Source organism: Tricharina praecox (genome assembly GCF_024521635.1).
Source record: "Tricharina praecox strain CBS 144465 chromosome Unknown BZA05scaffold_8, whole genome shotgun sequence".
Classification (NCBI taxonomy): domain Eukaryota; kingdom Fungi; phylum Ascomycota; class Pezizomycetes; order Pezizales; family Pyronemataceae; genus Tricharina; species Tricharina praecox.
In genome coordinates, this window is record NW_026250410.1 from 686,256 (window position 1) to 709,947 (window position 23,692).

The 23,692-nt window shown below is 54.7% G+C and overlaps 9 protein-coding genes across 9 annotated transcripts; 4 read left to right on the forward strand and 5 right to left on the reverse strand.

Annotated features, from left to right (window-relative positions):
* The first annotated feature begins 510 nt into the window (after positions 1–510).
* On the forward strand, positions 511–1,924 carry BZA05DRAFT_393824 (AIG2-like family-domain-containing protein). Its single transcript, XM_051483267.1, has 4 exons — positions 511–621; positions 675–978; positions 1,045–1,064; positions 1,140–1,924. The coding sequence occupies exons 2-4, from the start codon at positions 921–923 to the stop codon at positions 1,620–1,622; spliced, it is 561 nt and encodes a 186-aa protein (XP_051340809.1). The 5' UTR covers positions 511–621; positions 675–920; the 3' UTR covers positions 1,623–1,924.
* A 364-nt stretch (positions 1,925–2,288) lies between these two features.
* On the forward strand, positions 2,289–3,686 carry BZA05DRAFT_393826 (uncharacterized protein). The gene is made up of 2 exons (XM_051483268.1): positions 2,289–2,457; positions 2,526–3,686. The coding sequence occupies exons 1-2, from the start codon at positions 2,391–2,393 to the stop codon at positions 3,608–3,610; spliced, it is 1,152 nt and encodes a 383-aa protein (XP_051340810.1). The 5' UTR covers positions 2,289–2,390; the 3' UTR covers positions 3,611–3,686.
* Positions 3,687–4,401: 715 nt separating this feature from the next.
* Positions 4,402–7,894, forward strand: BZA05DRAFT_262574 (high-temperature-induced dauer-formation protein-domain-containing protein). The gene is made up of 6 exons (XM_051480144.1): positions 4,402–4,647; positions 4,736–5,734; positions 5,793–6,146; positions 6,204–6,447; positions 6,501–7,099; positions 7,148–7,894. The coding sequence occupies exons 1-6, from the start codon at positions 4,585–4,587 to the stop codon at positions 7,712–7,714; spliced, it is 2,826 nt and encodes a 941-aa protein (XP_051340811.1). The 5' UTR covers positions 4,402–4,584; the 3' UTR covers positions 7,715–7,894.
* An 89-nt stretch (positions 7,895–7,983) lies between these two features.
* BZA05DRAFT_417643 (polynucleotide kinase 3 phosphatase-domain-containing protein) lies at positions 7,984–9,040 on the reverse strand (the record flags this gene model as incomplete). Its single annotated transcript, XM_051485470.1, has 3 exons — positions 7,984–8,598; positions 8,663–8,835; positions 8,887–9,040. 3 exons carry the CDS (start codon positions 9,038–9,040, stop codon positions 7,984–7,986), a joined length of 942 nt encoding a protein of 313 aa, XP_051340812.1.
* A 470-nt stretch (positions 9,041–9,510) lies between these two features.
* On the reverse strand, positions 9,511–10,953 carry BZA05DRAFT_262558 (uncharacterized protein). Its single transcript, XM_051480143.1, has 4 exons — positions 10,729–10,953; positions 10,613–10,649; positions 10,491–10,538; positions 9,511–10,430 (listed from the first exon to the last, which is right to left on the reverse strand). The coding sequence occupies exons 1-4, from the start codon at positions 10,770–10,772 to the stop codon at positions 9,825–9,827; spliced, it is 735 nt and encodes a 244-aa protein (XP_051340813.1). The 5' UTR covers positions 10,773–10,953; the 3' UTR covers positions 9,511–9,824.
* Positions 10,954–12,041: 1,088 nt separating this feature from the next.
* On the reverse strand, positions 12,042–12,681 carry BZA05DRAFT_393833 (plasma membrane proteolipid 3). Its single transcript, XM_051483269.1, has 2 exons — positions 12,322–12,681; positions 12,042–12,229 (listed from the first exon to the last, which is right to left on the reverse strand). Exons 1-2 carry the CDS (start codon positions 12,445–12,447, stop codon positions 12,065–12,067), a joined length of 291 nt encoding a protein of 96 aa, XP_051340814.1. The 5' UTR covers positions 12,448–12,681; the 3' UTR covers positions 12,042–12,064.
* A 944-nt stretch (positions 12,682–13,625) lies between these two features.
* BZA05DRAFT_393841 (PLU-1-like protein-domain-containing protein) lies at positions 13,626–19,232 on the reverse strand. Its single transcript, XM_051483270.1, has 5 exons — positions 18,769–19,232; positions 17,667–18,546; positions 17,471–17,568; positions 14,800–17,390; positions 13,626–14,745 (listed from the first exon to the last, which is right to left on the reverse strand). The coding sequence occupies exons 1-5, from the start codon at positions 19,207–19,209 to the stop codon at positions 13,764–13,766; spliced, it is 4,992 nt and encodes a 1,663-aa protein (XP_051340815.1). The 5' UTR covers positions 19,210–19,232; the 3' UTR covers positions 13,626–13,763.
* Positions 19,233–21,336: 2,104 nt separating this feature from the next.
* On the reverse strand, positions 21,337–22,248 carry BZA05DRAFT_393847 (uncharacterized protein). Its single transcript, XM_051483271.1, has 2 exons — positions 21,990–22,248; positions 21,337–21,918 (listed from the first exon to the last, which is right to left on the reverse strand). The coding sequence occupies exon 2, from the start codon at positions 21,916–21,918 to the stop codon at positions 21,649–21,651; it is 270 nt and encodes an 89-aa protein (XP_051340816.1). The 5' UTR covers positions 21,990–22,248; the 3' UTR covers positions 21,337–21,648.
* A 292-nt stretch (positions 22,249–22,540) lies between these two features.
* BZA05DRAFT_262709 (uncharacterized protein) lies at positions 22,541–23,651 on the forward strand. Its single transcript, XM_051480145.1, has one exon. The coding sequence runs from the start codon at positions 22,858–22,860 to the stop codon at positions 23,512–23,514; it is 657 nt and encodes a 218-aa protein (XP_051340817.1). The 5' UTR covers positions 22,541–22,857; the 3' UTR covers positions 23,515–23,651.
* The last annotated feature ends 41 nt before the right edge of the window (positions 23,652–23,692 follow it).

Genomic DNA, 23,692 nt, shown 5'->3' on the forward strand with positions numbered 1-23,692 from the left:
TGCGGAGTAGCTGCGGAGTAGCTTTGCAGTGCGTAGCTGCGGAGTGGGGTGCGGGCTTATCTAGCGCCAGGCGGGTGGCGGGGCGGGGCGGTCGATCGGGCACATAGTCGGACACTCGGTCAGCAGCGCTTCGGGTTTGCGGCTGAATCCTGCAGCCTGCGTATTCGATAGTACTCTACATATCGTCAACAATCCCTTCGGTTCCGAGACAAAGGAGATTACTCTACAGATGCTCAACCGGCGAGCGTGCAACGGTGCAAGTATCCGCTCATCCTGACCAGCAGCTCATCGAGTCATTCCATTGGCGGGCACCGGCTGAAGCTCAGCTGTTAGTTGCTAGATTTTGAAGATCTGCCTTTCTTTGTTGCGAACAGAGTGGCAAGAAGAAACAGTTTCCAGCAGCATCATTCCGGCGCCAATGTAGCGTCGACGAAGCCCGCGTACCTAAACGCCCAAGACTTGGTGCGCTTCACGTTCGGAAATGTGTCAGTTCGAAACGCGCTTCGAATGCGGGCCTTCGTATGGTGCACAGTGTGAGTACACAGTATCGCGGGTTCTCGTACTTGTCTGGTTATCTGGTTACATGCAGAAACAGAAAAGTAGCCGTCGGAAAACCTCAAGGCTGGTTGCCATCCGTCGCTCCACGATCGCAACCTGACGTTGAGTACTACTAGTATCAATTCGTATTCACATACATTTTCAATGGTTCCTCGTGCAAACGCAGCTCAAACTTGAACGATATGATAGGCAACACCCCTCCGCGACGCAAGTACGTATAAATAATTAGCCCTAGTCTTGCTTCTCCAGGACCTCCACTGTGTACTCACACGCTCTAATCCCTCCCATCCCATCCATCCATCTATCTTCTTCTCCAATCGAACTCACCAACGAGCACCATATCTTCTCACAACGCAACAGAAATGACGACCCCTACTACTACTACCACGACGACGATGGGACATGCCTGTTTTTTCTACGGTGAAACAACCCTCCCCCCCTCCTCCACCCGCTGAGCTCTCGTGCTAACATTTCGCCGACGTTCAGGCACATTGATGAGCTTCAAGGTACGTCCATTTACCACATCCCATTTACCACATCCCAGCCCAATTCATCCCACCACCCCACTAACCCCCTCCCAGGTTCTCAGCCGAGTCCTCTACGGCACTCCCACGCCGGAAGCGTGGCAGAGCCAGGGCCTCCACATCCGCCCGGCGATCCTTCACGACTACTGCCGGCACCAAGTGCGCTTCGCAGACTACCCGGGGATCGTGGCAGAGCCCGGAAAGTGCGTGCGCGGCACGTATGTAACCGGAATCACCGACATGGAGCTGTGGCGGCTCGACGCTTTCGAAGGCGGCGAGTATAGGCGCGAGGTGGTGAGGGTTAGGTTGCTGCGGGGGGAGGGGGAGGAGGGGATGGAGGAGATGGGGGAGAGGGAGTGCGCGACTTACGTCTATAAAGATGAGAACAGGCTCGTTAAGGAGGAGTGGGATTTTGCGGAGTTTGTGAGGGAGAAGCTCCATCGTTGGGTTGGCGACGAGAAGGAATACTCTGGTCAGTCGACGTCCGGGTCTGACTCTGGTGACGAGGAGGAGGACGGCGACGAGGATGGTGACGAGTGATGTAGCTAACTGTGCCCTGTTGTGCGCTCCAGAAGTTGACAAGCTCGATCCGCTCGGTGGCCGTTGGTGGGGAAATGGCTTCGCTGAGGGAGAGGAGAAATCGGAAGTCGACGAGAAGTTGAAGGCGGCGGTATAATGGCGCTCAACGCATTGTTACATATGGCTAAATCTTTGACTAGCGAAATTGATGGGTTTGGTGGTTTTCTGTGCATTTCGCTTACTGGAATAGTGAGCTCCTGATAAAATATTCGCTGACACTGCACGGGTTATCACTCGGTTGGAACCACAACAAGTAAAGTGGTCATAGCAAATAATGCTGCCGTTATAGATGCTGTGCTGCATATAAAAAGAGGAATGTCTTGATCTCATCGACCTGCTAGGCTGCTACAAGTGCGTCAATTATGTAGCTATGGAACCAGGCGGCAAAGCAGGAAGCTCGAGTATTTGGTGCTCTACAGCATTAGTCTGGAGGCTGGCATTGTGTGGCTGAAAATCATGAACCATTTAGCAACGGCGTCCACATCCACCAGTCGTACATCAAGCATTGGCGAAGGCTTACATACTAGTATGTAGCTTGGCCCAACGGAGATATTACGTAGTCACTGCGAACCGTAGCCCGTTGACATCAAGCTACCTAGTGTGTAGTGTGATGCTTGACCGGGTAGCGAGCTTCCCTCAGCAACCCGGAAGTCTCATTGCCCCCACCTACGACATCCCACCTTCTTCCGCATCTGACTTACCAATCACCACCGACAAAACACCACAACCATGGCGACCGCACCCACCGATCCGCCTGGCAAGCTGCCCGCGACCGTAGTTTGCATTGGAATGGCAGGTCCGGCACCATTCTCTCCCCCCTCAATTGAGTCCATCCAAGTGCACGCATCTCACGCATCTCCTTAGGTGCCGGCAAAACGGCCTTCATGCAGCGCCTGAACGCGCACCTACACGCGGCCGCCGAGCCACCCTACATCATCAACCTCGACCCAGCGGTGAAGAACGTGCCGTTCGACCGGCACATCGACATCCGGGACTCTGTGAACTACCGGGAGGTGATGACGCAGTACAACCTAGGCCCGAACGGCGGGATCATGACGTCGCTCAACCTCTTCGCGACCAAGATCGACCAAGTCATCGGGATCCTCGAGAAGCGCGCGGCGACGCTCACGCGCGTCCTCGTCGATACCCCGGGGCAGATCGAGTGCTTCGTCTGGTCCGCCTCTGGCGCTATCATCACGGATGCACTGGCGTCGACTTTCCCCACCGTCATTGCGTACATCATTGATACGCCCCGCACGGCACAGCCCGCTACTTTCATGGCGAATATGCTCTACGCTTGCTCGATCCTCTACAAGACTAAGCTGCCAATGGTACTTGTCTTTAATAAGACGGACGCGCATGATGCCGCGTTCGCGAAGGAGTGGATGACGGATTTTGAGGCGTTTCAGGCCGCGCTGAGGGCGAGTGAGGAGCGCGGCGATGAGGAGGCGATCGGGGGCAGTGGCTACATGGGATCGCTGCTGAATTCGATGTCGCTCATGCTCGACGAGTTCTACAATCACCTCGATATTGTCAGTGTCAGTGCGATGACGGGTGCGGGCATCGATGACTTCTTGAAGGCGGTGGATGGCAAGGTTGAGGAGTACGAGAAGGAGTACAGACCGGAGATGGAGAAGGCGCGGGCGAAGAGGGACGAGGATAAGCTGAAGGGAAAGCAGAAGGAGCTGGACAGACTCATGAAAGACCTCGCTGTCGGAAAGAAGAAGGAGAAGGAAGAACCCAACGTCATGAGCGACATCGAGAGCAGCGACGAGGAGGAGGGCACAGGCCTGGTGGAGCGAGATGAGGACGATGCCATGGATGAGAATCAAGAGGATGAGGATGGACTAAAGCAGAGATATGAGAAGGCGCTGAAGGAGCGCGGCGGCGATAAGGACAGCAAGATGGACGAAGAGAGCTTGCAGAGATATCTCCGTGCAAATGGTTAGATAATCGGAGGATTTGCTTCTCAGGTCAAAGGCGTTTGGGAGTACATACTTAGAATTTTACTCGGCTGTTTCACGGAATCATGATACCAACTATGTACAATCGGGCGAACAGCTCGGGGGAAACGAGCTGAAAAAATGAGCGTCCACGACAAGGACTGATGTCCCTCTGTGGCGGAGGCTGGAGTGTGGCTGAATAATGGCCATTTAGCCCCAGTACTTGCGCTCTAAATGAAGTCAGACGCCGCGTAAAGTTGGTGCGTTAAATCATCAGGGTTTTGGTGAAGAGCGGTAAATATTGTCCATGCGCACATAACGTCCTCATCGCGAGCTTCGTTACCACATCACTAGCGTAGCCGACACGCTCGTCATGTCGCGCGGTAGCAACATGCATAAGCGACCGTTACACTCACATGATACGGATGGAAGGGCGATATGGGGGCGATCATTGACGGCGCAGCGACTGCGCCACATCGCTTATGCGTGTAAGAGCTCCCCACCAACGAACAATGGATGTGGCCTGCTCGTTTCACCACCGGTAGGTATCGGCACCGTCCGTACAGCCGACTTCCCCCACTTCAATATGCAGTTACAATGCCATACTGGGTGAGGTAGGCCAATAGTTAGTTGCCCAAACAGGTTCGAGCCCCCACCACCTCGGTGACGGAGATGCTGGGTGGGCCGAGTAGCAACGTGGCGCGGGTAGGGAGGCACGCAGCCATTGGGATGTGTAAGTATTGTACTCTACCTATCGGGAGTCGTCGAGGCATGACTTGCCGCACGTTCTATTTAGCGCCAAGTCTCATCCTAGCTCACCAACGTCGTGGCTCGTCGTCTCTCCTCATTATCCCCCACATTCCCCCACATTTCCACCTATCGCCTCGCCTTATCCAACTGCACAACACCTCTGAGCTTCCCCAAGCTCGCACCGAAAACCCAACAAGCTTGAACATCACCGCCGACAAACTACCGCGGCAATGGGGGCCGGAGATAGCAAGCTGTCATTCAAGAAAGGCGTGTTCCGACTCTCGGAAGAAACCGTACAATCCCGCAACTCCATTCCTCCCGTTCCTTCGTTCTCCGGAAGCTCTGTAGCGGAATTCTGACCTTGCTCCGGCCGACCGATAGGACATTCCGGCGAACGACCCGTACTGGCTTTCGTTCTGGGAGCTCCCCGAGTCGGTCGACGACGTGTTCACGCTGTTTTCCGCGGCGGACATCCGGCGCGCGCGCGATAACCACCTCCAGAACCTCGAAACCCTCATTCTTGCGCTGAGCTCGCGGCTGCTTGCGCTGCGCCACCATGCGTCGTTCCCGGATGACTCGGCTCCCGAGCGACACGCGCTGAACTGTATCCGCATCCTGACACGGCTGATGCCGTTTATCTACGAGAGCGAGCAGCTGGATGCCTGGGAGAACCAGTTCTTTTGGGGAGCGAGGAGACGCCGTGCGAGGCAGGCGTATGCGGCGCCTCCTGCCGAGGTGCTGTTCGATGAGACTACGGAGCCGGATGCCGCGGTTACGGAAGATGAGGGCGAGTATGAGGATGCGCCACCGTTGATGGAGGAGCTGGTCGACTGCCTGATCGACCTGCTGTTCTATCAGGGCTTTACGCTGCCCCCGGCGACGAACGGGAATGCGGGGAAGTCGAGGGTTACCTATGCGATCTGGCAGAGCGGAGTGGGGTGCAATGCGCCGGTGGGGACTACGCGCGAGGGCGAGAATAATAAGATCGAGATACTGAGGCTGCTCCTGGCCATCACTAGCAAAGCCATGTTTATGCCGGCGAGTGTGCTGCCGATCAAGGGCGTCAAGGTGCTGACTTACATGGCTACCTGTCCGGATAAGAGGGTGGTCTTGTCAATGCTTTGTTCGCTGCTTAATACCACGCTGAAATACAACCCGGCGAGCTGGAGAGTGCCATACGACCATGTGGTCTTCACGGATCCAAGGCAAGTGCTGGTCACCTACAGTTTACAATTGCTCCTGGTGTTATTGCTGTATCCCGTTCCGGAAGCACCTGGTCCGGTCTTGAAGAACAACTACCGCCACTACTTGGGCCGACTGCATAGAACACAGGACTTTCAGTTCTGTGTGGATGGAATGACAAGAATCCTAAATCAGCCGGTATGAATGTGTGCCATGAGATTATCCTGCGTGGCTTGGGGGCTGATGGTTGAAACAGATACAAGCAACGACATCGTACCTTCCCGGAAGCCAGAAATCGCTCAAATGGGCACCGGAGATGATGATGCTATTCTGGGAGGCACTACAGTGTAACAAGCGATTCCGGAGCTTCATAATCGACACGGACCGAGTCCACGACTTTGTCGTCTTGATCATGTATTATGCACTGGAGCACCGTCTGGACCCTTCACGATCGGGAGTGGTGCGCATGTGTGTCTTTGTCTTACAAACGCTGTCAACGGAGCATAAGTTCGGCAAGAGCTTGAACAAGCGCTTCGAGGGACAGGACAGCCTCCCTGCCAGTGTTCGGATACCGTCCTTCAGCGGCAGCTATGCGGATTATCTCATAATCGTGGGTCGTCCCCGGAACTTTCATTCCCCCCGCGCGGTGTATTGACCATGTCCGCAGTCCATATACACCCTGATCACTACGAGTAAAGGAAAACTGAGTGCAGTGTATCCCGCGCTCTTGGCCATCGTTGCAAACATTGCCCCTCACGTCCAAAATATGTCATCAGCGGCGAGCAGCAAACTAATACAGCTGTTCACGTCGATGTCTGCGCCCACATTCCTGCTCGCAAATGAGAACAATCACTCACTATTGCACTCGTTGCTGGAGTCGATGAACGGAATCGTCGAGCATCAGTACTCTGGTAGGTCTTAGTGTTATTGCCGTATCTGACCAAAGACTGACTTGCGATGGCAGCGAACCCCCACTTTATCTACTCCATCCTCCGCCAAAGCAAGCGCTTTGAAGCTCTGCGAAACTTCACACTGGAGCAGGGCCAGGAGGAGGTGGACCGCGAGAACAGGCTCAAGAAGGACCGGGGTGAGGGCGTCGAGGGCTCGCCTAAAGTCTCCTTCAGCATGTCGGAAATGCAACGACCCAAAAGAGGAGGAGGAGGAGGAGCTCCAGATACGCCGGCGACACCTTCATCGCCTAACGCCTTCGAGATTGGGGAGGATTCGGACGACGATGACGAGGATGGGGAGGATGGCGAGGAGGAGGGAGGGAAAAAAGAAGCGAAACCTGCAAAGGCAAAAGAATCTATACCGACATCTCCCACATCTCCAACATCTCCAATGGTAGCATCACCGAGGGCAATGTCGGAAACAGCTTCCACTTCTGGGCAATCAGAGGACGCAGTCCCATTACAGCTCCGTGGCATGTCGGAGAAAGCTCGTGGTAAGCTACCGGAGGGTGCATTCCAGCGCCAAGGAAGCACCACGAGTCTTACAAACCACGTCTCGGGAGCCGCAACACCAACACTCGGTGGCAACGGCTTCGTACCGACGTCTGCTTGGGTATGTTCCTCCCCATCCACGGAATGACTTTGCAACTAACCGTTCTAGATCGAGAGTTGGCTCCCGCACCTCCCGCTGCACACGATCCTCACAGTGATCCAGCAGCTGCAACCCGAGCTCCGCTCCATCCTCGCGCCCAAACCCAACGACAGCGCGCTGCAAAACACGCTCCCACCGCTCCTGGAGCGCATCCGCAAGACCGAGCTGCGCGGCGTCGAGCCTATCCCCGTCAAGACGCACATGTTTGAGTGGAGTCCGCAAGCCCTGGGCTGGTACGAGTCGCTGCTGTGGGGCTTCATCTTTGTGGGCGAGCGGCACGTGTCGAAGGGTACCGGTACGGTTGGCGTCTGGAACGGTACCGCCGTAAGGCTGTTTAGAGTCCAGGAGACGGCGCCGGAAGGACCCAGTTTACTGGCGCCACGCGGAGGTGTCGACGCTATCGGGAGTAATCTGATTGAACGCCTCGGCAGTGTCACGCTGGGTGGGAGGAGGGATAGTACTGCTACGCAGGGCCACGCGAGTAGGAGGGAGAGCACCCAGGGCCACACGAGTATAAGGGAGAGTACGGAGTCGGGAGCGGGCGGGTTACCAAACGTGAGATCGCCGACGGCATAGAGTGCTGCCAGGTCTCTATGGGGCTCGGGGAGGAGGTGGTGATGGGAGATGTTTTGTTGTTTTTTGTGGCGGGTGGTCCTGTTCGTTTGATTCTTCTTCGTGTAAATGGTGTTAGGGTTGTTTCGTTCAGAATATATCTTTCGGTTTTCTCCACCAGATTATTGGTACTAGTTACCCAAGAGAGCGTGGTCAAAACAAGGTAAAAGTTTGGTTGGATGTTGGCAGAAAGTAGCATTTTACATACCCGCTGGGCGGCAGAGATAGGGGCGTCATTTATCACCGCCGGAAGCTGCAGCATCCTCTTTCTTTTCGTCGTCATTCCCGCCGACTTTTTCGTCTACCTCTTCGGCAAGTTCCTCATCCTCATCCTCGCCCTCGTCCTCGTCGCAACTCGACGCCCCCGCATCCGCAATTTTCTCGTCCTTCTCCTTTCCCAAAAAGAACTCCTCGGGCGTAAAAAACCCAATCCCCACGCCCTGTGCCCACTTCCTATCCGAATCCGAAAAGTCGCCCTTCCTGCCGGCGGCATCACCAACCAACCACGAGGCGTTCATATCCACCTCTCCCTGCAGCTCCTTTACTACCACATCCCACATCCCCTTCTCCGGCTTTCTATACCCGTCCTTCTCCGTCGCGGCATACACCGTGACAATAGGCAGGTCCAGCCCCGCCAGGACCGCAGCGACCTTGCGCTTGAATTTGTGCAGCGTCACAGTGTCTTTCCGTGGCGCTTTGAGACCGGCTTGGTTGCTGAAGATCGCTATGTCGTAGCCGGACTGGTATAGTGCAGCAAGCCGCGCCGGGATCAGTGGTGACCAGAAGGTCCAGTCACTCGCGGTCCGCGCGTGGACGCTGCCCGAGAGAGTTCTGATTAGTGTGCCGTCCTGGGATTTGATGTTAGCATCTTTTCCTCCCCCTTCTGCAGCAGCGGGTATAGAACATACATACCAGATCAAATCCGGCGACCTTCCGCGGCCCCTCTCTCCCCCGCTCCACCGCCACCTCCGTGGCGCCGGGCGAACGGTACCGCCCGACCAGCAGCGTCCCGCCGACGACACGCCAGGTGGTCGGCGGGGGCGTCTTCTGGCTGGCCGGCTTGAAGAAGTTGACCATGGCGCTTTCTTTGCGCCGTTAGCTTTTCCGGTTGGGCACGGGAGGGAAGGGCATAGTACTGGTCGTTGTCGATTTGATCTTAGCTTTCTTCGTACTCGTTGTGATCACAGTGACACTGGAGGAGGAGGAGGCGGCGGCGGCGGCGGCGACGGGAGGAGGGGAGATACGCGAGGTCAGGCTCGAGAGCGGACGTTTCTTGTTTTGGGGCGGCATTGCTAGTGGTGGGTTGTGGATTGTGGTATTGGTGGTCGTGGTGGTCGTGGTCGTGGGTGGGAGCTGGAGTACCGATAGTGACAGTGATAGTGATGGTAGCGGGGATGTGGTGGGAAGACGCGATGTGGCGCGTCGAGCAACGAGTAGTAAAGTCATGCCGTAATACTATTAGGTACTATTTAACCCCTCCGCGTCAAAGCACAGCATTCGCGGGGAACAATGACGGCCTGACGGCGGAGACAAGTATGACCAACTCTTGAAGCCTCAGCAACCGATAATTGATTCGGATAATTGCAAGATCGCACGCTTTATGAGCAGTGGAAAGGGCATCGTTGGCGGGTTAACTATTCCCACCAGTTATCTCGTGGGATCCGGAACACTCTGTCGATCAGCTCTTCTGCGTTGGCACGAGCCTGCTCCTGAGTGAGACTTTTTTTCCCCGCCTGGTTCAGACATGATCAGTGACATCGAGAGCGGTCCGATAGCTGGTTGGCATTTCGGTGAATAGAGTGGACGGCGGTGATGGGATCCAGCTGTATGGCAATTGGATTCAACGAATTATGTGCCTCTATATCTACTACTACAATAGAGTAGATCCTGCGGTTTATGATGTCCAAAAACCATCTCCCATCTACTCTACTAGTACCATTAAGCGTGCATCGATCGTCAATATACATGAAGTCCCCCGTCTAAACCCGAAAACCAAAAAAAAAACCCCTCATCACCTTGTGTATCCCCATCCAAAAAAGCAAACGCCCCCCTCCCTTTCCCTTCCTTTTCCCTACTACCCCACCATCTCCACCCCCTTCCCCTTCTCCTCCACCTTCGGCCCATTCCCAAACCTCCAGAACTGCACGCCCAGATACGAGTCCATGATCATCTGTATGACAGCGCAGACCTTGAACTGCAGACCGACATGCTGAGCGTTATAGAAGTAGACCATTTTCATGACATCGCCGAGCAGCCACGAGGCGAGAACGGATACACGAAAGCCCTGACAGCTCCTGCTGCGATGATTCGCGATGACCTGGGGCATTGGGAGTGTCGCCTCGATGCCGAGCGCGAGGTACCCCACGGCGTCGACAAACAAGCTCGAGCGGCCAAACAGCAGCTGTAGCACGGTGGTGGTGAGCGTAAAGTACCCCAGGAACTCCCAGTAGGGGCGCTGCGAGCGCCACTGCCAGAAGCGATAGGGACGCTTTGTAGCAGCACCCCCGGCGAATGGGCTGTTGTGTGCGCTGTCGGCTGGACGGTGGTCCAGCGCCACTTTGAGCAGTGCTAGTTGCACAAAGATCATTAGGATACTCTGTAGCAAAAGCGACGTCTCGAATTCGGCCCCGAGCCAGTAGAAACACCGCAGGATCGAGGCGAGGAGCATTATCAACGGTGTCTAGTGCGCGACCGGTCAGCCAAGGTGCGGGCGGGGACGGGGGGAGCGGAGGGGACGGACGTCAAGCGAGAACCCGCGCGACGAGCGCGTAACGTGGATATTCCGAATCTACACCGGCGGACAGTCAGTCAATCGCGTTCCGGTCCGGGTGAAGCTCGCATTGAGCGCGCGCGCGTGCGTACTTGATCGCCATAGCTCGTCAACGGACTGGTGATGAGGCTGTTCCGTTCCCTCCATTAGCACTCAAGCTCGCTCGCTCCCCCGTCCGACCACCCACCACCAGCGGAGCACAACTTACAAACACGGCGCAATGTACTGTATCAGGATATTAAAGAGACCCATTTCGGTGGCTTGCTGGACAGAGCTCCCAATGAAATAATCAAAAGACGACAGCGGTGAAGAGAAAGAATACTGCAGGAGAAGAAGAAGAAGGCGAAGAAGAAGTGTGTTAGAGAAAGGGGGACACGCAGCATGCACACGACAAAAACCCTCCAATGGATAAATCTGAAGAATTTCTAGAGCTCGGTACTAGAGTAGAGTAGTTGGCCCTTGGGAGCACGCGGCAGCCGATGGATGCTTGTTAGAGTACCAGGATTCGACCGTCCGAACGAACGAAGAACGCTTATCTACTCTATATAGGTATCTTGAGCTGGCTAACCCCCAAATAGCACTTTTGACGACGAGGGGGAATCCGAGATTCCGTGGCGATGCGGCCCGGAGGACGTCTTCGGACAATGGCGCATTACTAACTGTACTTAGTCATGGTACTTCGGGGCGTTCTGTGGAGTCAGCGGCGGCCTCGCATCTACCTAGTGGCGGCCGCCCGGGATTCCGGAGGTTCAGCATCCGAGCGAATAGCACCACGTGACAACGGAACAACAGCCTTCGACTGGAGATTCCGTATCACCAACTCACATTCTAGAACAACGGCGGATCTACACGAAGGACAAGAACTTACGAACAGACAGCCCCCAAAGCCAATACCGAACGTCGGAAATGTATGTTGTAACGCATTGTTGCGGGCTTGGAGCGGTCATGGGTATTCACTCGAGCCTTTGTGCTTTCGCCGAGGACCTACGGATACCCGGGTGTACAGCGAGTTGCTATAGTCAAGACAGGGCCCGTACGCGATAATAAACCGAATTTCTCTCTCTCTATCGCGGGTGCACAGCGGTCATCATCCACCGCCCCCCAATCACAATCACCACAACCGAACATAGCGCGAGTGCACGGCCATGATGCCCCCAACAGGATGACAAGACGTTCGTGTAAGTATAGCAGAAGAAATAATTTCAGAAAAGTTTCGAAGAACGCATATTTCCAAGCACGGTATGTACATACATATGAAGAGCAGCTTTGTATAGTAGGTGGGCAAGCTCCTCTCCGGACGAGTATGCACCGATTTGATCTCACGACTACGTTGACAAGAGATACTATCGACAAGGCTGAATCTCGATCACGAATAACCATCTCAGCACACCGCCCGCGTCCCAGTAAAGCCCCACCTCCAATTAAAATTCATGCCCGCTCACCGCATCATCAACCGCATCATTAACCGCACATAAGAAATCAAGCAATCCCACCGCCCCCCTCCCCCCCCCCGCCCCACCACCCGCCAACCCCCCTAAACCCCCCTAAACCCCAGTCTGCCCCACAGTCCCATAACTCGTCCCAACGCCCTGCACCCTCTCAGAGTACACCCCCGGCGCGCGCCTTACAGGCAGCACACCCGCCGCACGATCATGTTTCCTCTCGTAGTAGACGTATTCCACATAGAAGGCGTGGAGGTGGCCGGGCAGCTGTCATTCATACATTATTATTAGCATTGTTAGCATTGCGGGGAAGAATCCTGGCGGGGAAGGGGGAAGAAGGAAGGGAAAGGGGGACGAACGTAGCCCAGCAGCGTGAGGCAGATGTTGATCAGCACGTCGGCGCCGCAGCCGGCGACGAAGAATACGCCCAGAGGCGGGAATAGGATCGTGATTAGGACGAGGAGGAAGGTGGAGCAGAACCCCATAGTGCTGCGGGGCTTGGGGGGCTTGGGGTATTGGTGGTGGTGGTGGTGGTGGTGGTGTTTGGGGTTTTAGTGTAGTGTCGTGTAGTATCGTGTCGTGTGTGGCGCGGGATTTCGAGATAGTAGGCAGTAATTAAAGCGTTGTGGAAATGTAAATATTCAGGAGAACGGGGTGGGTGCTCGCGTGCTCTTCAAGGGGCGAGGTGGACGAGGTGGACGAGGTGGACGAGGTGGACGCGGCAATGTGCATGACGTCATTGCGAGAATGGCAGTGACGACATTGTGTAGAGTACGGATTTGGATTGCGACCCCGGTTGACTCTGGAGGCCTGTGGCATGTGGAAGTTCATCGGACGTCACTCGATGAGCTGGATGCGGTAGGAATAGTGGGGGTCGATTTTGCGGAATACTTGTGCTAAGTAGCTGCATAGGTCGGGTGTGGTGTGGTTGGTTTACCGGTTCTAGTCCAACTGGGGATGTATATTGTGTCCTCCTTCCAGAGAGTACAGTTCCAATCCCAATCCCACCACATCGGCAACCCGACATCACGTCCAACCACGACCGCTCCACAGGAAGATAGGTATCATCGACGCTCTCGACGAAGAGTACATACGGTACCATGTAGGCCTCTGTGATCATAGTAGCAATATTTGACCATTCGGCTTGTAGTCAAGAAAACCATTCGTAGTGTGTACACAAGATCTCACTCGCCCATCCACTCATCCACCCATCCAATAGAATTAACATTTGCATTTTGCATTTGCATACCCATCAAAGTCCACCCTTCAAAGTTCACCTCTCTCGCAAGCACCAAGAGCAAGCTGGGATGAGAACAATCTACTACCTAAGCAACAAAAAACCAAACTTATCCACGTAAAAAAAATCCCAAACTCGCGCGTAGCATCAGAAGAGACAAGGATCACCAAGCACAGGACTACAAATAAAGTTACAAGAAGCAGAAAGAAGAAGAAAGAAGAAAGAAGAAGTAACGGGTAAGAAAGAAAAAATGAAGGGTTTCCCATCAGCAGCCATTCGATCGTTCGATGTATGGAAGAGAAAATAAAAAAAACACTAGGAGCTAGGTTTACAAGCCCATTGAAACCCCCAAAAATCCAGTTATTTGCAAAGTACGGAGTGGAAAGGAAAAAAAACAACCAGAAACAGCCACGCAATCCCAGAGACAAAAAAACAAACCCCCCCCCCCCCCAACCATTCTCAAACGCCAGAGAAAAAAGCACAAAATCAAGGGCTTTATACATGGGAGAAAAGAAGGGAAGGAAACGACGGATAAGAGAGACAAGGCAAGAAAGGGTACATTATTCATGAGGGATCGCGGTGGAGAAACTGGTCCGCCATGCTGTCGAGAGTCTCCGCAGTAGTATTTTCCAGTGCCTGGGCGGCAATCGACTCGTATCCGGATGTGCCGGGTCCGGATGACGGCTCCTTTGTGTAAAGGTCGAACATGCTGTTTTCTTCTCGACTGTTCGCGGAGTTGTATTGGGGACTCCCGGAACAACTACTGGTGGCAGTACGGTGACCGTGGTAACCACCGAAGAGTGCTGGGTCGAGTGTCTGTCCGCGGCCGGGATTGTTGACCAACACGGGGGAGCCAGGCGTTCCGTAGCTAGGTTGGGATAATGTAGGCGACCCGTGCGTGGTAGCCGATCCGTATCGCTGGTAGTCGTACGACTGTGTGTGGTCAGGCTCCGGTGATCCATTGTTCCCAAGCGGTGCCGGCCTGATCGGAGGTGGCTTTCCGTTGACCTCGCCCACCTTCTTCTTAAATATGTGGGCTTTGGTTCGGTATTGCGGTGGGAGATCATCCGGATTCTGAATACCCATCTGCGCCATCAACTTCTGTTGCTTGGTAGGTCGAGGCTTGCGGGTCGACTGAGAGTTTTCGACCGTTGGGGGTGGTTCGGGCGCGATCGGCATCCATTTATGCAGCTCCTGGCGAAAGAAGTTTGTCTCGTGTGAGAGTAGAATCTCGGCGCCCTCAATCTTCCGCAGATAGAATCGCATTGTCGGGACCTCGGCGGAAGTCAGGCCAAGAGGAGAGTTCGTATACGAGCTGACAAACTGTCTAAATTTGGAAGCTCCTTCAATAATCCGATGGAGACAGTCCATTTCATCTGGTATGAACGGAAGGCTGGGGATTTCGGATTCCCATTCGATCAAGTCCTCCAGCTTGGGCCGTGCTGCGTCCCGAGGGATCTTAACCCGATAGTCGCAAATGGGACAAGTGTATTTGTCATCTTCCTTAACCTTGCCTCTAGCAATCTTAAGACACTTGCCATGGTACCTGTGATCGAATCAGCATCTAATTCCCGGAAGAATAGGTTTTGGCCAAACATACCATTCGTGGCACACCTCACATTCGATCATCATTCCCGCTTCTGGTTGTCGACAGATGCAAAACACTTCCCGCGACCTTCCACGCGAGCTCTCTCCTTCCCCAAAGCTCGAATCGTTCTTGGTATCGGGGCTGGGCTCCCTGCTGGAGGGTTCGACGGGTGTACGCGGTTTATCCTCGAGCGCGAAGCAGTGCTCGTTCCGACTCTCCACATAACTCATGTGTTGCTGCAGGATGTGTAGAGGCGCGTTCGCCTTTCCGAAAAGCTTCTTGCCTCGCCGCATCCAGTCCTCGTGGCGCTTCTGTTCCTTTTCCAGATCGAGGGTTCCGGAAGGCTTGCTGTGGAACTCCAGGAGGCTATCGATTACTTCCCGCACATCCTTGTACATCGGCCTATTCTGCAGGTAGGGTGACTTGCTGGCCTCGTACAGGGCGACGATCTGGCGGTGAGCTTCCCTCTGCTTGTTCAAGATCTGATCGACCTGAACGAGAGTATCTCCCGAAACGGGCAAGGTGGCCGCTTGTCCAGACAGCGCCTCCAGTTGCTGGAAGTTGATCATCTCGGCGCTCATGAGCTCTTTGGCCTTCGATTCCCACATCTCACCGGCCTCCCTTTGCGCTTTATAGAAGAGGATCTGGTCGTTACTGTCGGGAATACCCAGCTCGACACCATTCTTGATCAGGTCGTCGACCTCCTGGAGGGTGAGCTGTTTGCCCCGGAGTTCTCGTGCATTGTCGACCCACTTCAGCTGCTTGACAATCTTCTCGAGAAGGTCGGTTTCGGCGAGATCCACATTAAAGCTCTTGCCTAATTCCACCAGTCCCTCGTAATCGGTCGTCGACAACGCTCCAGGAGTCGCCAGGGCGTGTCTCGCGCGGAGTTGAAATTCCCGTATGGAGTCGGCGCGCTCGGTCAGCTGCTCGATTTCCGGGCAATCGAATCCCAGATCATCGGCGGACTGGAGCAGTTCCAAGATCCTCTCCAGCTTCCGGTGCGCACGCTCTTTCTCCTCCATCTCCGCAACCTTTGCCTTTCCCCCGGTCCTCCAGACCTTACCGCTCTTTCCCCGGTTCTGCTGCTTCCGTGAGACGAATGGAGTAGCCTCCTCGACCCATTCCTGCGCACGCTCGATGAAAAGCTTCAAAGGAGCCAACTCGGGGATGTAGTAAGGAATCTTTTCACCTTCCGCGAGAAGCGCCTTGAGACCCTTCAGCTGTGGCCTGGGAGTCTCGAGCATGGTTTTCTCCAACTTTGCAGCCCAAGCTTTCGGTAGGTTTGCTTTTTCCTCTACTTTGCGGACCAGTTCCTCCAAATCCTCATCACTCATCCGCATGCGGAGGGTGATCAGAGATTTGTTACAATCGCAGATATCGCGGAAGTGGGTCGGACAAACAATGTTGCTGGTACACGAGCAAATGACCTGAGAGAGGTAACAGTAGACCTTGCATACCCCGCACTGGTACTCCTCTTCTGTCAGTTCCACGTTGTCCCCAAGGATCACTTTGTTGAAGGACGGAAGTTGTTCCTGAAGCATGCTTCGCAGTGCCAATTCTCTGCTCTTGACGCGTTCGAGAGCGGGAGCTAGCCACTGAGCAGTCTTGATGGTCGTGTCCCTAGCCGCGGCCGTGAGGAGCAATTCATCGTGAGAGAAAACAGGCGCCCTTCGGAACTGCTGGTATCTTTCAACTCCTTCCTGTCCGAATGGTTCCCAGTCTGAGGGCGCAAAGTTGACCGCTTCGTTAAAGTTGAATCCGTGGTTGAAGCCCGCATGGTAAGCCTTCGGAAAAGTAACCACAAACTGACCGGCTCGCTGATCGAGTGCATAGACCCTAACGCCGACCTTCTGGAGATGCGCGGGTGTGAGCAGGGTGACCAATTGGAACAGTAGATCTGGCTGCTGCTCAAATAGTTCCGGCACGGCTTCCCGCATGGCGCTTTCAAACTTGTCGGCGTCGTCTCCGGGTATGCCGTACCAGGTCTTTGTGGCTCCAAAGTGCTGGTAGTTGGCCGAGTAGGTGAAGTGGTCCTCGTTATGCCAGCAAAAGGTCGAGAAGCACATACCGACGTACAGCCAAGGCACGGTCATCCCCGACACATCCGACTTGATATGTCGGAACAAAGATTCCGGGTGCAGTGGTAGGATGTTTAGATTCCAGGGATCCGTCGAATATGGATTGCACGGGTGCCTCTCTATTGTGGGAAAACCGCTACCATGGGTTGTCGAATGGATGTCGGCGCCGTATTCCACCTCAACGGTCTCATGGACGCTCTCCACCAGCCTCCAAAACTCCCGTTCGACATCATCCTCGGTGACCGGCCGCGGCTTGTTCAGTATCGGGTCGTACGGCATCTTCTTCTGAAAGTAGAGATCTCTAAAGTTGTTCGCTTTCTCTTGGAATTGTCGCAAAGAGTAAATCTCGCCATCCGCGAAGCCGTACTCTCCGGTTCCGACCAGACAGCGATCACAGTACCAATCACGATCAGGGACCGACTTCAGCGCCGGATCGAGGCAGTAAATGTGGTATCCGTAGTCGCAGCCGTCACACAGCAGTAGACTTTTCATGTCATCCCCACGGCCGCATTTTTCACATTTCTAAATGTGCGAAAAAGGTCAGCAGCTGCACCAACGAATATTAAATAGAAAATTACGGTTGAATTTTCAGCTGCACGAACCTCTCCGGGTTTATTGTGGGTCCGGTCACCCAAGGTCCTGGGCACGGATGATGGTTTATGCAATGTCATGTGTGACCCCGCAACCATAGGAGCAGGTTCTACACACATGCAAGTTCTCGTCAGCCAAGAGATCTCGCAAGCGAGGATCCACACACACACAGAGCAGGGACACACAACAATAACAATAACAACGTACCCTTCTTCAACCTCTTACTGCGTCGCTCTCCGTTTTCGATATCGTCGACTCTGCCATTCGCGATATCTCGAGAATCTGAGCTGCTTTCTGAGCTATGCTGTCGCTTTAACGGAGAACTCATGACTCCTCCTCCCACCTTGGCCTCTGGCGATTCTCTAGTGCTTGAAATTCCATCGGCGCTTCGCATGGAACTGCTGCTCGGCGTCAATCCGGAATCGAGCTCACTTCTCACCCCATTCGTGCCGCCGACCGCAAATCCAGGGGCATGGCCCGAATTAACTGGTGCAAATGCTCCCCCGTTGAATCCTCCGACCGAAGGCGTGGGGGTTGCGTCCGGCATATCCACATCAAATTTATTCGGTGTACCCACCGACGCTGCCAGAGCTGAGGAAGCTCTAATTGTCGGGGAGTCCGGTCCGAAACTACTACCAATGGGCGAACCATTTTTCTGCATTGGGGTACTCTTGATCGGGGTAGAAGCGGGGGAAGGTGTGATGGGCCCTCCAAATTCGGCCTCTATCTGTTGTTGGACTCCGGGCTTCGCCGACTTGACCCATTCCTCATACGGTTGCAAGTAGCGTGAATATGAGTTTTTGAGGGATGTAGACAGACTGGACATTATTTTTCCCGAATATCCCAAGTCCCTTCCGATCTCAGCCCATTTCTTGCCTCTACAAACCGTAGCGAAACCACCTCGGATTTCTACTGCCTTTTTTAGACGATAGAGATCGAGTGGCCGTTTGTCGACCGAAGGGAACCGGTTGAGACTGGTACCATGCTGTTTGTGGTACTTTGAGAGTTGGTCGAGATAGTTGAGATTCGCTCTCGTACCTCCTTCCACCGAGTTGAGCTCCTGTCGTCTCGTACGAAAGTGGAATCGCTAACAGTCGGTTAGCAGCTTGTCTAAACGTATTGGTGGGAAAATAGTAGGGCGGGCATAATGCAGGTTCTCGTTGGATTGGTAGAGTACGGCAATGATGGCGGCGGTGGTGGTAGTGGTAGTGGTAGTTTTAATGGTAATGGGTGCTGGTAATGGTGGTGGTGGTGGGGCAGGCAGAGTGTATGAAGGGAGCGATGGAAGCCGGGTGAGCGAGCGACGAACCTCTGTGTCTATTCCAAAGTCGGGTGACCAATTTTCCGGCGGTATGATTTTTACAATTCCGTATTTTCTGCCCTCTTCCGCGATGCTTCGTATGTACTCCATGGGATCCTTAAACTCCTCGGGAGTGGGTGTAAACGTAGGCGCCTCTATCAAACCGTGCGGACGAATTCTCTTAGGATTCTCCTTGATAGCGGGATTTCGTCTTTCCACGGTCGACATATCGAGCGACTGGGCCTTTCGGGAGCTCAGCGGCGCCGTTTGATAGCCCCCGGGCTGCCCAGCAAGGGGCACCGGAGTACCGCTTCCTGGTTTCGGTGCTGCCGCCGATGCGGACGTGGATGCGCCATTAGTTTTCACTTTCGACGAGGAGGCGCGCGGCGAAGGTCTAGCGGAGGGAGTCGCCGTGGCGGAGGAGCTCGGTGTGGCGGCGACCGGCGTCATCGCGGCGGCGGCGGCGGCGGCGGCGGTGTATATGGTGGTGGCAGTCGATCGGGGTGACAATGGTGCTGGTGGTTAAGCGGTGTATGCGGTGGTGGTGGTGGTGGTGGTGGTGGTGGTAGGTGGGGGGTAGGCAGGTGGATGTGCGTAGGTAGCAACAGTAATCTAGGCTGTGGTATATCTGTGAGAAACTACGGGCCCCCAGCGGTTGGAACATTCAGAGGAGCATGCAAGAAAATTGCAGCGGCCACTCCAGTCGAGAGTGTGCGTGGAGGTCGAAAGGGAATGCTGAAGCGTACGAGAGACTATCACAGACGGGCCCGAACCATGAGCATGTGAGGGGTGGGCAGCTGGCAATCGTGCAGTCGGGCAGTTGGGTTAGGTGGATGATGTTGGGTTGGGGGGGGGGGGGGGTGTTAGGATGGGGTTGGGATTTGAATGGGTGTGTGTGGTGGGTGGGCTGAGATATATGTGTATCTGGACCGAGCAACCAACCCCTTCTGTGACAGCTCTCCGTCTGCAGCGCAGTCTGATATATATTAAGGCCTTTGAGCGAAAGAATCCTTTTTTCGGTACCGAATTGGAAGGCGAAGGGGCGAGGAGACGATCGCAAGGCGGGCAGACAGTGGCAGGAGGCGTTTGGGCGGGCGCGAGGGCGGGCGCGAGGGCGGGCGCGAGGAGGTAGTTGGGGTGGTGGTGGTGGTGGCCACTGGTGGTGGTAGTCGGTAACGGCGGGAGAAGGGATTGAAGAGACTCGCAGGCAGAGTTGGTGCCGGCGGTGGGAATTCGGTGCGCGCCGCTAGCCCATAGGAGTAGGCAGGTAGTTGGGATGGAGAGGAGGTGCAAAGTGTAGTTACGAGTATGGCAAGTAAGCCCACGGCTGGCCACAGAGCAGATGCTAACTAGAGTACTTTCTACCGTACGGTGCACGGGAGAGAGATACCTAGATCTTACATAGTCTGGGTACTCTAGAGCGCTCTTCGACCTCTGTCGCCGAGAAGCAGCTCTCTCTCTTCTGCTAGACTCCCGAGCTTCTTCTTCTTCTTCGGATACGTAGCGAGAGGAAGCACGATTCACGCGGACATAGGCATTAGGTACTGGTACATATCGCCATCTATCATCATCACCATCATCATCTTGACGTCTGGCTGGCGAGCACATATTCTAGACTCTGGAGGAGTTACCGGCACACGCCTTCGGAATTATATTGCCATGCCTCAGTGGCAACATCCCTTGAATGTTCGCACAGCACACAGCGCGGATACCATTCGTCCAATATTCTAATCGTTCATAATCCTGATCCTCTCTCTCTTTCTCTCTTCGCCCGTGGGCGGGTATGGCACCGGGGGGAGCTGGGAGGTGGGAGGTGGGAGTACATACGCCTTTATATTCAACCGCGCTCGTGTAAGTAGGGTACTTACGGCGTGCTAGGCCTGGCCTGGCCTGTACGTACCATGCAGAGTACGTACTGTCGCTAGCGGCAACAGAGATGCTGGTGGTGATGATGACTCGCCTATCCCGTTGTTGTGTCTTCGTCGATTCTTCAGCCTGCCTGCCTACCCAGTGCCCACGCTTCCCTCCCCCCTACCCACCCACGGCGACAGATATATAGTTCGCACGTAAAGTGTAAGTTGTATGGTCCAGGACGCCTCAACTCAACTCAACTCCCGTGGCTATCCGTGCTTTCCGCGACTGACTTCTGGCTGCTGACTGCTTGCTGCTGGCCTTAAGTCCAGCGGGAGAAGAGGAGCACTTCCAAGTTCCAACTGCCTACTTTTCCGTTCCGTGTATGTAGTTGTAGTATATGTTCTCGTGCGCCGTATCTCGGTATCTCCAACTCACGCGCACCTCCAATCGCGAACCGTATATATGTATGGTGTGCGCTGCGTTGACCAGCGCCGACCAGCGCCGACCAGCGACCAGTGACCAGACCAATGACCAGAGCGGCTAGAGCTGACTGTATATCGACAGGAATGGAATTTTCCCTAACACCTGCCAGGTAGGCTGCCATGCAGCGGCCGAACATCGGACATCGGACATCCATCGGACATCCCACCCATCGGGAAATATCCGACTTCCCTCCGTGCGTGTCTGTCCTATGTATGATATCTCGAAACTCAACTTCAACGACCCCGACCACAACGACATCGACGACGGCGGCAACTCTTTTTGCTGCTGCCGCTGCTACTCACGATAAATTTTGAATTGAGTCCACGCCGCTGGGACTATGAAGGAAAAGGAAAAGGAGGGGGGGGAAAGGAGGAAAAAATGACTGACTATGGCCAATTGAACAAGTGCGAAAACTCCACGTGCGTGGCTTCCAGATTCCAAAGGAAAGTTTCTCGAAAGTTCAAACTCAAGTGGATAGTCGCAAACCGTGTCACTGGCACAAACATTACATCGCTAAGGAATTTCTTCACGAATCAACCGCTCATGTACCGCCTATATACGGTACGAGTAGGTACCTGTGGAACTCGCGGAACTCGTGGGACTCATGGAACTCCCAGGTAAAACGTGTCGCGTCCTACTACCTGGTACTGGTACATAGAACGGACGCTGACAGCCTGAAGTGAAGTGCTGAATGAAATCCATCACTACCCACCTGGCAAGTATGAAACTCTGAAACTCTTTGTGACCCGGTCCCGACTCCCGCGTATGTATCGTCCACGAGGCTCCAACACTGAGCAGCGAGCCTGCCAATGGCCATGTCATCTGAAAGTTGAAACCCGTCAATAATAATTCCGCCGTTCTTCTCGAGGCTCGTCGATGAAGTTGATCCTCACTTCTGGAGAGTAGGTATCGCATCCCTGTAGTTAGGCACCCCGGCTGGCGACCACCCTTGGGCCTTCCATCCGTGGGAATGTGGATCGTTTGGTATGTATAATTCTGACCATGTATGCGGCTCACGGGTTTCGAGGAACGTCACCGCCGCCGATGCAGTAGGTACCTATCTCTCCGCACCGAGTGTGTGCATTGCACTTCTCGAATCTCGAGTTCCTTTGCGTCCGAGTCCGCTGCATCAGTCTCGCCCGCTCCTCCGCCCGCTCCTCCGCCCGCTCCTCCGCCCGCTCCTCCGTCGACACGACACGTGTAAGCACATGTTCGACGGCGACATGCGGGCTCATGGATCTGCGCGGGTATTTAGGAGTTTGAGATCCGGATCTCTGGAAGAACAGACACTCCACTGAGGGGCCGAGATGTGTATCATACCTAGTGCGGCAGCAATACCTGGTCTTGCTCGCAGGCTAAGTCCGGCCTTGCCGATGCCCATTGTGCAGTGTGCACGGGAGCTCCGGTTTATGCATACCGGTATATGTAGCAACGTTCTCCACGATCTTTGGGGGTGGGGCCAAGATGCGGTGGGTAGCATTCGAAGTTCGATCGTCGCCAGCGGCCAGCTTCGTGAAGTCGTGTCCGAGTATGATACATACTAAGCAGTGTTGAGAATTATGGTGCCGAGTACCTATACAATGACGGAGCTATATACCAGTAGATACTAGTAGGACACCAACCGAGGTGTAGCAGCTTGATCGATCAATCGATCGCAGTAGGCTGAGGTGGGGATAAGCTCATGTAAGTATGTAAAGCAACGGCATCCGCCCGTTGCGCGGCCATTCGCAGACAGTAGCACTTCTCTAACCACATAAATCTATGGTCAAATCATCCACTCCGTTGAAAGCCAGAGCTGGAGCTGAAGCCGCAGCTGAAGCCGCAGCCATGACGTCGGCCGCTCCATCCAACACCCGCAATGAGCCCGCCGGCCACGGCCCACGCATCATCATCGTCGGCGGGGGTCGGCCCCCTCCCCCCCTAATTCCAATCCCACGCTTCGCCGCCGCCACCACCACCACCACCACCACCACAACCACGAAAGGAGGTAGATATCATACGCCTGCCCTTAAAACAGCCAATAGGTATAAACGTTTCCTTTCGCTTTGTTCTCCTCAGTCCGCAGGCGCAGGCAGCAGTCATGTGTCATCGGTGGTCACATCCACGGTCACATCCATGGCCAATCGCTGCCGCGCCCACTGCCCACCCCCACTAGTCGAAAAGCCGAAAGAAAAAAAATATATGTATGGACTCCATGATGAAAAGCCCACCGACGACGAAACGGGAACTTGGATCTCCCGCTCTCGCTCTGTTCTCACTTGCACTTGCAGTTGCAGTTGCAGTTGCATGGACGATCTCGCTCGTCCATCATCCATCCACCATCCTTCATCCATCCACCATCCTTCATCCATCCACCATCCTTCATTCATCCACCCATCCTCCATCCATCAAATCCATCCACACCCCACGCATGTGTAGAGAGAACAGACAGGCAGCCCAGCCCGCGCATATGCAGGACGGTGACGATGCGACGTGCATATCAGTTGCTGCTATGCATAGAGTACTTAGAGCAGAGTAGAGTACCCAGAGAGGCCAGTCAACCAAATCGAGCCGCCGGTCTCTTCTTGTGGGACTGAGGCGGTGTTCTTTGTCGAGG

Bases quoted from the DNA above. Each gene is read 5' to 3' on its own strand.
- BZA05DRAFT_262558 (XM_051480143.1), bottom strand. From the start codon at position 10,772: ATGGGTCTCTTTAATATCCTGATACAGTACATTGCGCCGTGTTT. The intron at 10,539-10,612 runs GTACGCACGCGC...CCGCCGGTGTAG, and splicing joins TGACGAGCTATGGCGATCAA to ATTCGGAATATCCACGTTAC. The intron at 10,431-10,490 runs GTCCGTCCCCTC...GTCGCGCACTAG, and splicing joins CGCGCGGGTTCTCGCTTGAC to ACACCGTTGATAATGCTCCT.
- BZA05DRAFT_262709 (XM_051480145.1), top strand. From the start codon at position 22,858: ATGGTCAAATCATCCACTCCGTTGAAAGCCAGAGCTGGAGCTGAAGCC.
- BZA05DRAFT_393824 (XM_051483267.1), top strand. From the start codon at position 921: ATGACGACCCCTACTACTACTACCACGACGACGATGGGACATGCCTGT. The intron at 979-1,044 runs GTGAAACAACCC...GCCGACGTTCAG, and splicing joins ACATGCCTGTTTTTTCTACG to GCACATTGATGAGCTTCAAG. The intron at 1,065-1,139 runs GTACGTCCATTT...ACCCCCTCCCAG, and splicing joins GCACATTGATGAGCTTCAAG to GTTCTCAGCCGAGTCCTCTA.
- BZA05DRAFT_393847 (XM_051483271.1), bottom strand. From the start codon at position 21,918: ATGACATGGCCATTGGCAGGCTCGCTGCTCAGTGTTGGAGCCTCGTGG.
- BZA05DRAFT_393826 (XM_051483268.1), top strand. From the start codon at position 2,391: ATGGCGACCGCACCCACCGATCCGCCTGGCAAGCTGCCCGCGACCGTA. The intron at 2,458-2,525 runs GTCCGGCACCAT...GCATCTCCTTAG, and splicing joins AGTTTGCATTGGAATGGCAG to GTGCCGGCAAAACGGCCTTC.
- BZA05DRAFT_393833 (XM_051483269.1), bottom strand. From the start codon at position 12,447: ATGGGGTTCTGCTCCACCTTCCTCCTCGTCCTAATCACGATCCTATTC. The intron at 12,230-12,321 runs GTTCGTCCCCCT...TATGAATGACAG, and splicing joins GCCTCACGCTGCTGGGCTAC to CTGCCCGGCCACCTCCACGC.
- BZA05DRAFT_393841 (XM_051483270.1), bottom strand. From the start codon at position 19,209: ATGACGCCGGTCGCCGCCACACCGAGCTCCTCCGCCACGGCGACTCCC. The intron at 18,547-18,768 runs GTTCGTCGCTCG...ACCGACTGTTAG, and splicing joins ACTTTGGAATAGACACAGAG to CGATTCCACTTTCGTACGAG. The intron at 17,391-17,470 runs GTTCGTGCAGCT...TCGCACATTTAG, and splicing joins CCCACAATAAACCCGGAGAG to AAATGTGAAAAATGCGGCCG.
- BZA05DRAFT_262574 (XM_051480144.1), top strand. From the start codon at position 4,585: ATGGGGGCCGGAGATAGCAAGCTGTCATTCAAGAAAGGCGTGTTCCGA. The intron at 6,147-6,203 runs GTGGGTCGTCCC...CCATGTCCGCAG, and splicing joins ATGCGGATTATCTCATAATC to TCCATATACACCCTGATCAC. The intron at 6,448-6,500 runs GTAGGTCTTAGT...TTGCGATGGCAG, and splicing joins CGTCGAGCATCAGTACTCTG to CGAACCCCCACTTTATCTAC.